The 10,984-nt window shown below is 44.0% G+C and overlaps 4 protein-coding genes across 4 annotated transcripts; 1 reads left to right on the top strand and 3 right to left on the bottom strand.

The window, feature by feature from the left end:
* Positions 1-327: 327 nt before the first annotated feature.
* On the bottom strand, positions 328-1,706 carry F4813DRAFT_353944 (uncharacterized protein). The gene has a single exon (XM_049242693.1). The coding sequence runs from the start codon at positions 1,626-1,628 to the stop codon at positions 537-539; it is 1,092 nt and encodes a 363-aa protein (XP_049101083.1). The 5' UTR covers positions 1,629-1,706; the 3' UTR covers positions 328-536.
* An 11-nt stretch (positions 1,707-1,717) lies between these two features.
* On the bottom strand, positions 1,718-2,238 carry F4813DRAFT_353943 (uncharacterized protein). Its single transcript, XM_049242692.1, has one exon. It carries the CDS (start codon positions 2,094-2,096, stop codon positions 1,749-1,751), a length of 348 nt encoding a protein of 115 aa, XP_049101082.1. The 5' UTR covers positions 2,097-2,238; the 3' UTR covers positions 1,718-1,748.
* A 1,371-nt stretch (positions 2,239-3,609) lies between these two features.
* Positions 3,610-6,023, top strand: F4813DRAFT_353941 (amino acid transporter). The gene is made up of 7 exons (XM_049242691.1): positions 3,610-3,982; positions 4,048-4,096; positions 4,158-4,624; positions 4,682-4,755; positions 4,839-4,956; positions 5,071-5,701; positions 5,780-6,023. The coding sequence occupies exons 1-7, from the start codon at positions 3,797-3,799 to the stop codon at positions 5,824-5,826; spliced, it is 1,572 nt and encodes a 523-aa protein (XP_049101081.1). The 5' UTR covers positions 3,610-3,796; the 3' UTR covers positions 5,827-6,023.
* Positions 6,024-8,902, bottom strand: F4813DRAFT_353938 (MFS general substrate transporter). Its single transcript, XM_049242690.1, has 5 exons — positions 7,875-8,902; positions 7,636-7,816; positions 7,295-7,527; positions 6,573-7,236; positions 6,024-6,459 (listed from the first exon to the last, which is right to left on the bottom strand). Exons 1-5 carry the CDS (start codon positions 8,172-8,174, stop codon positions 6,089-6,091), a joined length of 1,749 nt encoding a protein of 582 aa, XP_049101080.1. The 5' UTR covers positions 8,175-8,902; the 3' UTR covers positions 6,024-6,088.
* Positions 8,903-10,984: the final 2,082 nt, after the last annotated feature.

Genomic DNA, 10,984 nt, shown 5'->3' with positions numbered 1-10,984 from the left:
ATTTGTGGCAGCCCGCTTTTGGCGAATCTTTTGTTTAGTATTCTATAGGTGCTACTCCAAACCAACATCACAGGATGCCATATATCATCAACGCCAACTCATTTTACGAAACGCTTCAACTGCAGAGACTGGATTATTAGCGTTCTTGAATCTATCATGGGCCTGGCGAACTATCCAGAATGTGCTTTCCCGGATCATCCCCGTCATTATATTTGCTACTTTCTCCATATGCTCTTTTACCATAGCCGGCGGCTTTTCTTCTAAAATACCAACGGATATCATCGTCTTGATCAGCAGATATAGTTGAATTGCAACTTTGAAAAATACACCAAAGGTCACCTATTCAACAAGCTTGAGCTATGGGAGGGTATTAATAGGGGCTTTATGATTAGCATGTATATAATACGAGACCGTTTACTTGGTGTTGCCTTGCCGGGACTAACGGGATGAGCCTTCTTTTAGCAATTTCATTTTAGAATAAATCGAAAACATCCTCCATTGGTTCACTATTCATATGCATAATAGACAAGACTAAATTATAACATCAAAGTTATAATGATTAGCCAAAAATTCATCGGGAGGAGACCTACGGACGTGAGTTTCGTTAGTGTATAAGTCTTTGTAGTCCCAGACTTTTTAGAGTCGTCGTTTTCGCTATTAGTGCCGGCGGAAGATGTGGGTCTGACCGGACTCCCGACCCCTGGCGATTTCCCGGGCATTGTCAAGCAGGTAGCCGCTTTGGATGACTCTTGCTTTCCTATACCACCGCTTAACTTCCCGCCGATACTTGCGGCTACAGCTTCTGAGTCTCGTAGCATAAAGTTAGCTATGCCATTAGCGTCTACATCAACCGTATGCTCGTCGTCTGAGACTTGTGTAGGAGTGCCGTCCCCATTCTGCTCGAAGCTGATTCCGTTCCACGTAGTATTCTCGGTTGATTCTGCCCCTGGGCTTGTTAGGTACGATAGATAAACGGTCTGACCCGCTGTGGAAGGTGGTAACTGCAATTGCACGGCAATACCATCCTTGTGATCCTGCGAGCTGTTGACCATCTTGCCGTTGACGACGACAATAGATGCCAGTTGCTCTTGTTGGTATATGGCGTATGCCCGCAAGAATCCATCGTACGATGGAGGATACAGAGGAATCTGGTACTGGGAGACTCGTGCCGCGCATAAGCGGCCGATGACTTGGTCGAATGCCGCTATGCCGTAGTATAGCGGTCGGACGTGTGGTTGTTGCCCATACATAGGGATCGGCAACCATGCACTTGCATTAGAGTTGCCTGTCATATGTAGTCCTACTGAGGCGATCCCAAAGCTAGAGGCGTACAGCAGGAAATTCAAGGCCCAGAGGGCAGTTCCAAAAACATCAGTCACCCCTGCGAGGCCTATGGGACCGACGACTCCCATCTCTCGTAACGCATACGGATACCCAGTTTGCTGCGCTTGCTTGACCTGTTCAACCCAGGCTTCGAATTGGTCTTCTGTTTTCTGCAGCTCCATGAGTCGTTCAAGTGATACGGGATACCCCGAGACGCCGACGTAATAGTAGTAATCATGCTGATTCCAACCGCTCAGATAACGAGTTGTGGAACCGCTAGCTTCCGCGGAGATGTTATAGCTCATAAGGTTAGCTATTTGGAAATCCGTCCCGAGCGTCGAAGCAGTAGCCGCGGCCTCGAAGAAGTTACTCGTGATACCATTATGTTGTAGAACCTGCTTATGTATTGCAGAGGCTCGTTCTAGCTACTGCTGGGTGTAGACTTGGCCTCCCCATTTACCTATTCGAAAGCCATTCTGTAAGTAAAGATCCGGCTCATTTCCGATTTCAAAAGATGTAATGGCCAGATTTGGACAACAGCATATAGCATGCTTCGCCATTGTCGTAATCTGTTCAATGTAGTCATCTTGTTCATATGCCAAATTCAGACCCCAGGTCACAGTTGTGCCTCTTGGCAGGCGGTTCGCTGTTTCAAAGAAACGGTGCCCGATTATCATGCTATTAGGCTTAAGATTCTCTAAACTAAATGGATATTTATTCTGAATCCATGTCCACTCGCTTTGCGATTCATGGAATACCATATAATCTTGCATGTTCCCACCAATACGAACATGTGGTGGTTTTCCAGTATAACTCTCAAGATTGCCGAGAAGATTGAGGGTAAAAGTATTCGGTTCTTCTGCACCTAAGAATGAAAAGAGATTTGAAGGCTCTATACCGAACCCTGCAAACGATGGATCTACTGGCGAAGAGGTGTTCGGAGGGGGCGTGGCGGAAGGCTTGAGCGTTATGTCCATATTTGTTGCCGCGAATCCAGCACAAAACAGATAACAGGAAACAAAAACTACCCTGGCCAGCTCCATTGTCTGACTAAATATAGTATCAAGCGAGAGAGAAAAGTGAAAGCGAAATTAAGGAGGGACGAAAAATGACACAGCCCCATGATTATCTTTAGGTATTAGTGAAAATCGTCGGCACATTATCCGTACGGTATAGTAGGCAATACAAACTGAGCGAATAAATACCTCTTAATGACAGATTTAGTCGTAAGATCTGTGAAAGATACCGTGTTCATCAAATTCCTCAATGACGTATGTAGAAATAGAGGCATGGATCCCATCATTCGAGATTAAGTGTAACTTTTCGGGATGCACTGATGACAGCTGCATGCAGCTACTTATCACAACGTTTCCGTGATCAAGTACATAAAACTTTAACTTTATGTAATAGGGAGTGAGGGACATCATGGTAAATCCTTGATATATGAACCTACGTCCTAGGTGCATGTAGGAAAAGAAACAGCGTGTGGAGGTGGAAGCTTTTATATGGCAACGCAATCTTGCATTACACCACACAATATTGCAGCATCAGGCATTGCAGTGGTTTTAAACTTTCTACTGATTAGTTGCATGCAGAGAAAACCCATACATTTTGATTTATGTTGCCTATATCTGCGGTTGGCCGAGTGAAAGCGTGTTTTTGTAGAAATTTATGTTGGAAAGGTTGGAGTTGTAACTATTGGGGAGGCAATTAGAACTTCTGTGTAACGTCTATTTAGATAGTATAACAGTACCTCTGACTATTAACTAACTAGTTGTAATCTCTCTATACTTTAACGGTGTAGATCCGATTATTACTATATGTATTATTATTATATGTAGGTACTCAATCGTCCCTTTATACACTACGTCCCCAATTAGGTATACTAGATAGGAACTGTATATGCACCTTACATCAATATAAGTCTAATACGTGTTAGTGAATACGTCGCGCCTTGGTGATGTGAGGGGAATGTCATATGTATTACATACCCTAAGTTACTTACTACGGTCCTACATCCTTATCAATGCAATCGACTCCCATGTGCGGGCGTTATCTATCGAACTGGTACTATAGGCTACTATAGGTTAGAGGCCGAATCTCTCTGGTCAATATACCTGGCAATGATAAGGGCGAGCGAGCGATGCCAAGACATAAAGAAATACCTAAGACAAACTGACGATCTTCATCAGGAATAGCTGAAGAATACTATACTATATTCCGGGGTACATAATGTTATGAAATAGGCTTATCTATACATTCCGAACCTCCGCGAATGGCTCAAGGCGATGCTACGATGCGCCTAGATAAGCTGAAATGAGCAGCTTAAATATATTTTTATGATAGCAACCTGATGATTAAGATCTTATATTTCTCAACTTCATATTCTCATAGCATCCTTCTATAGATAACATCGCTATACTCATCATTCAAGCCAAGTAGACTTGGTAGGTGGATTGGGTCGTATACAATAATGAGTTTTATCAAGGAAAAAATCCCACAGGGTGGCTTGTCTACCGTTGCGGATTTCGAACAGGGACATACGCAACTCGGAACAATTCATGACGTGCAGAACCTCACGATGCTTGGCTACAAGCCAGAGCTACGACGCAACCGATCCATGTTTACTTTATTATTCCAATCCTTAGCGATAGCTGCCGTAAGTCTGTACTGATGGATAGAATAAATGGCTAGATATCTGACTTGATATCTGAATGTATCCAGATACCATACGGCTTCGGTGGTCCTCTTATTAGTGCTATCTTTGGAGGTGGTGAGTGACCAATCATCGCGTTGCATATCTGTCCTTCCTCATATTAACGCTTATATATTAGGCCAACTGCCGATGTTTCTGGGATGGATCGTGGTTTTAATACTCGGCGAATGCATCGCCCTATCACTCGGCGAGCTGGCCTCTCGATATCCGACGTCAGCGGGCCCTTACTATTGGAGCTTCCAGCTTGCTAGCCCGAGATATCGGACAGGTCTCTCCTTCATCACCGGCTGGACATGGCTTATCGGAAATTGGACAATCACTCTGTCGGTCAACTTTGGGTTCGCGTCCATGCTGGCTGCGGCAGTGTCGTTGTTCAAGCCAGACTTCACCATAGAGGCCTGGCAACTCCTGCTTATCTTCTATGCCGTGTGTGTTCTTACGTTCTTTATAGTTGCCTTTGGCAATGGAATTCTCCCATTAGTCGACACGATATGTGCTATATTTACAGCCATTAGCATCGTGGTTACTTGCATCTGCCTATCCGTGAAAGCAGATGTTGGCAGGCATTCTCCCAGCTACACCTTGGTAGGATATCTCTGCTCGGTCTTGTGGACAAAGATATACTGAGAAATTCGTTTCTAGGGAAATTACGATACGTCGCTCTCTGGCTGGGAGGACTTTTCATTTTGGATTGGCATCTTGCCGGCAGCCTATACGTGAGTTTTTATTAGTGGTCTTTCTCGAGTTACGATAGCTTTCCCATGATCTTTGCGAACATCATGAGCTCATGGTAAGACAGATTTTCAGCTATAGGGATGATCTCGTCAATGGCAGAGGAGTGCGGTGATCCCACGGTTAAGCTACCAAACGCAATAGCTCTTTGCATACCAGTTGGCGGTATTGCTGGGTTGTTCTTTGTAAGTACCTCTCACGTCCTCGGTCCAATAGTCTTTAAATGTTACGCCAATAAAAAGACCTTTAGAAATCTTACACAGGTATAAAATATTTACTAACTACATCTGTATGACTAGATAATTCCCCTATGCGCGACATTGCCAGACTTAGCGGATGTAATCACGGCACCAGTAGGCCAAGCATTGCCTTATATCTTCGGAAGAGTCATGGGAACACCTGGAGGTGGTCTCGCCCTTACTATACTCGTCCTTATAATCACCTTATTTTGCTCAATCTCCATCACCTGTGCAGCATCGAGATGTACATGGGCCTTCGCGCGGGATAACGCCATTCCACTTTCTCGCCTCTGGTCGAAAATAGACGAACGTCACGGCACGCCGATCTGGGCACTTGTCCTTACTACGCTCATTGAGATGCTTCTTGGAATAATCAACCTGGGATCTTCATCAGCATTCCTTGCCTTTGTGTCGGTTGGCGTTATATCTCTTGCCGTCTCTTACGGGATACCTATCGCTATATCACTATTTCATTTCCGCAAGGAAGTTAATAGCGCTAAGTGGACTATGGGGAAATACTTAGGATTGGTTGTTAATTTGCTCGCGATGCTTTGGATTCTTTTCGAAGTAGTATTGTTTTCCATGCCTACCGTGTTGCCGGTAACCGAGGTTAATATGAACTACGCAATCGTAGTCTTCGTTGGGTTTATGGTTCTTAGCGCGATATGGTATGGCATATATGCTCATAAAGGTAATCATTTCTCATTTCTATTGTGCTTTTAGACACCCTTTCTACAATCTTAATGCTAACGCGGTATACTCGCTATAGTGTATCAGGGACCCCCTGAATCAGACGGACTCGCTATCGATTCTTAGTTGAAAGCACTGTTTGAATTACGAATAGGGGTTAAAAAGGAGCGAGCGAGCTAAAGGGGGATATTGATAGTACTAAAAAACCCCTCGACGATTAATAATCGAGATAATTCGTAGGAGCGGGCTTGAAGATGGAATTAATGAGATAGGTAGGTAGGTAGTTAGGGGTGGTATGATTCAACCCTTCATACAATTCAATGAATATATTATTATTATCATTATTAACACACTATACCTACCTGTATTAGCTGTATGCCTCCTGTGCTTAGACTTCAATCTCCTTCTCATCTATAGCACCGTTATTACCAACAACCCTGGCTTTCTTCTGCCTCTCCTCCTTATTCTTCCGCTCCATCTCAAGCTTTCGCTCTTTCAATGCGATACAGAACTTGGACCTTGCTCGAATATCCTCACCCTTCCAGATGAAGATGAAAGGTATGATGGACATGAGTAGACTCAACCCCCCGAGTAAACTACAGGCCCCACTAACTCCTAGCCGTGCGAACATAGGTGTTGTAGCGAGTGGAAGAATAACTGCGAATACAGAGCGGCATGAGCTAGCAGCCGCATTGGCGCTCGCTGCGAAAATCTCATAAGCATCTGTGAGGTAGTTCAACAAAGCCATGAATATCAACACTACGATGATTGAAGTTAGCAATGTTCATATACCGAAACCATAAACCTGGTCGTAGATCACGGTGATATAATATTGGCATTGGCACGATTATAGAAATTTGGAATGAACATACTATAACCTCCACCGAAAGGAATACCGGCTAGCATTGGCACAACAAACGGCACATTCGATCGTGATGACCATCCGAGCCAGAATAAGGATATGGCAAATAAAGGTCCCCCCAGACATGCCAGTGGGACCCGACGATACTCCTCTATCTTTGACCATGGAGTACCACGGGCTTTGGCGTTAAGAATTATACGGTCATACCCGAAGAATACAGGAACCGCAAGAAGTGCACCGACACCAATGGGCAGGTAACATAAACCAGTGACTCCCGGAGATAGGCCATATATATTCTGAAAAATGATTGGGAACGCTTGAAATGACATGTAAAAGATTGTGTAGACTAGGGAAAGGTAGAGACACGTTGCTGTCACAATAAGCTCGGTTAAAATCATACGGATGGGCCGTGTTAGGACCCTGGTGAGCAACTGTTTAAAGTCATGGGGCTCAAGCTCTGAAGCGGAGTAAACCTGGGCTTTAGGGTCTGCCTTTCGAATTTTTGCTGCTCTTTGGCTGAGAAGAACTGGTGCATAAGTCTCGGGGAGGAAGAATGCCATTATTAACGTTACTCCTGCAATAATGAGGCCGATCCAGAAGGTCCATCGCCAGCCAATACTTGTCGAGCAGAAACCGGATATGATCGGAGCTAATAGGGGTCCCAGGGCAGTCATCTTTAAATAGGAATCAGCTCTAGACTAGCATAGGCACATATTTAGATTAGATACTTACGGCCATGAAGCATGCCATAGCTCGACCACGTGTGACTGTATCATTAAACAAGTCTGCCAGAATTCCACTGACTACTGCGATCGGCGCGCTGGCACATGCTCCTACAAAAAATCGAAATACAAGCATCGCCGGCCAGTTCGGAGCGAGGGCACAGGCGAGAGTCCAGATTATGTACATTATGAAACATCCTGTAGAGATATTTCGGCGTCCGATATGTTCGCTTAGCGGCCCCCCTAAGAACGAGAAGTTAGCTAAGAGAATCTTCCCGTGTGCTGATGACACTCCGAGAGATAATTAGGTACCTCGTAAATGAGCACCGAGGAGAATCAAGATTCACTCACAGAAAATCGGCCCAAATACATAACCCAGAAGGTACATGGATATTGGAAGGACAAATTGTGCTTGAGCAGTAACTCCCCATTCCTTTGTCATATAAGGGATAGCCATGCTTGGTAGAGAACTACCTAAGGTGCTATTGGCAACAGTAGCCATTGACGATGTAACAATGAAGGTCTTCCGCCCCTATGGACCGAGTTAGCGTCGCTAAAATAGAGCATAACTCAAGGGGGAATATGCTGACTAGAGACCAATTGTAAGGGTTTTCTTTGTCGTTGACCTCCCATGATATGATCGTTCTCCCTTCAGAACCTTGGAACTGGCTCGGGTCTGGCGTATCGTCTGTTGGCACTCTGTTGTCTTCCTCTTCTACTTTATACCTGGCTTCTATATCTTGATTACTGATATTTTGGACGAGTTCTGCGAAATGGTTTAGACCACTGTCAAGCCTACGAATGCTCCTACGACTCGGCGAAGAGGCATTCGTAGCCACGTGGTCTAATTGCGGTCTGAGGCCGGACTGCATTGGGCTTGGATCTGTCATGGCCGGGAGGGAATAGCCTAGGGGTTCCGTTGGCGAAGTTGTCAATGCTGGAAGACTCTAAGAGCAAGTAGTAGGGGCTAAAGGCTTAGCTACAGAGACAAGAATTCTATATAAAGAAAGACAGAAAAACTTCACCGGCGGGGATTGCGGCCACGGAAAGGGTCGACCGAAGTTTTTATGGGCCGCGATTTATAATGCCGACGCATGGCGACGCCGGACGCGAAAAGCGCACCGTGACGATCATGTTACCGATCTTGGTACCAACACATATCCTACGTTAATTATTGCGGTGAGAACAAGATGCCAACGCCCTCAAACGTTTACTTAGAACCCTGAATATGAAACAGATACTATCTATCTTAATAGTTCAACAAGTATACATGGAGCTCTGAATTCCAAAACAAGCTTCGTCAGGTCTTATTACCCTAGTAATATGGATAGTACTCACTTCCAACCTAACACTTTGAGAATGTGTATTAGTGATAACCCTTGTACTTTTCTGACAGGGAAAAGTTAAGTGAAAATATTGCACCACTACTTTTTATTATTTCTGGATTGTAACCCTCGTAATTATTTCTGTGTCCACTTGCAGCTCAGAGACCGGCTCTGATCGGTAAGAAACCCACTGTGTGTAGAGTTATCTCCACTCAACGCCATCTTCCCAGGTTTCTGGAGCCGCGATGAACGGCAGACGGTGTGAGTGTGGGGTAACTCGAGTGGGACGGGACACACTCAATAATGATGATTGGCTCATGTTAAGGTGACAGTCATCGATCAAAGTGATGATGGCTCGTTTATGCATTTGTTGACATCTCCAGGGCTATTCCCGTAGCCGGATATCATCCCCACTGTGGAGACATTTACACTTTTACACTTTTTAGATATAACAAGGGCCTCACAGCGATCAAGAGAACGTTACCGTGGATGTTTAACGTGAATCCGATTTAAAAAGAACCAATCATATGTTGCCGATGTCGGATTTTAGATGAAAAGAGCATTGCCATTGGTCCGATCAATACAACATTTATATTGAAAGAGGGTAGTAATCGTAATACCCCTGCACCAGACCAGATATAGCAGAGCCACACCTCAATCAAGTTGGGCAGAAATTCTAAAATAGACTTTTAGACTGCCTGAAAGTGAGAGTTTACCATTTCATTAAGAACTGTGGTAACTAGATGGGTTTTCGTGGACATGTTCATAGCGAAGTCGGCGTGTGACAAGAAGTTATTTTTCACTATCGCTACGATACCCCTTATACCCCTATATTCTATAACCAGATTATGAGTCGGCTTTCAATGAGTTAAAGCATGCCTACCTGGTAAACTGCAAAGATAACAACAGTAAGTATACAGTAGAATATTTATATTGAAAGTAGATTTTAAATGTGGTTTTGGTTCAAGATGTTGCAATTTATTAACATTATTTACATCTCAGCTAGCTCAATGGACAATGGAAACAGGACACATTCTTAAGTCTACTATAACACTTGTAGATCACTATCACACTGACATATCTAAGACGAAAATCTATATATTCTCATCTCAGATATATTTATAGTCCCTTGCTATTAAGTAGAGTTTGCGTTAGGAGATGGAGCAAGAAGCATGGAAACAACTTTGTTGTTCCGCGAGGAACTCGAAGCTAGCTACGGGAACCTACGGCTATACATACTAACAGTATCCTTTACTCCAGACGTCTCATCTATAGATGGGGTTGAGCGTATAGTCTTGATAGTTAATGGATCTGTGCCACTGTCGTTGCACATGTACACAATTAGTCATGCCTTGGGCTTTAGGGAAATAATACGAATGTAGCATTAGCACAGCGTAATACAAAATCATACAACGCAACACGACGGACAGTATGGTTTATACCTGGTACCGTAGTCACTTTGCTACGTAGGCCTAGAATGGCCTGTTTAGTAGAGTTTTGATCAACGGACCATGGTCGGCGTCATATGATGAAGATAAAGGTGTTCTGTTTCTCAACAATTGATTCTATAACACAACTGACGCCTTGTGGGGTACTGTGTCAGACGGCTCACCGCTAGTAACACAAAGCAGTCTCATAAATAGGACTAACGTCTACAGTGACGGCGGTCAACGATTCGAGATTACATTTGTCGCTTATCAGTGGTGCCATATATACTCATTACAAGTTCACGATTGATAATACGATTGATAATACGATGAAAGTTACCGCGGCAGATATAGTCCCAATCAAGCCTTATACGACTGGTGTCCTAAGTGTTGGTATTGGGCAGCGATTAGTACGATATTATTGCCGAAGCCGACAAGGGTAACGGAAGATTTTGGTTACGTGCATATTTTGGTATGGTTTGCAGTGCTAAAAATAAAATGTTCGACGATATCAAAGCTACCGTGCGCTATAATTCGTCCTCTCGCCAAGACTCAACCTCCAGGGCTTATCCATACACTGAAGACTCCCACACGTGTCACTTAACGTCGAACACCCGGTTACAAAGAACTTTGATTTGGGGTTACCGTTGATACCCACGGAATTTTCGAACGGAGGGTTGATGGCTATTGCCTACCTTTGCTCCTCCACTGTATGATGTAAGTGGCCTTGACTTAACCTGCGCGAAGTGGCAGGATTACGTTGCTATAAGGAGTATTCTACAGGACGATTTTGGCCTATGATGTAGGTTTGACTTGAAGTAAAATTCTGATACGAAAGAGAGATCTCACTATATTCATATGATACGTTGATACGTGGATTAAGCATATAGAACGTGCTTATATCAAAGAAAATAATATTATTGAATACGCTTCTGCTAAAGAATCGTA

This window comes from Daldinia decipiens (genome assembly GCF_022478715.1).
Source record: "Daldinia decipiens strain CBS 113046 unplaced genomic scaffold F4813scaffold_10, whole genome shotgun sequence".
In the NCBI taxonomy this organism is placed as follows: Eukaryota; Fungi; Ascomycota; class Sordariomycetes; order Xylariales; family Hypoxylaceae; genus Daldinia; species Daldinia decipiens.
This window is presented reverse-complemented; position numbering and strand designations above follow the sequence as displayed.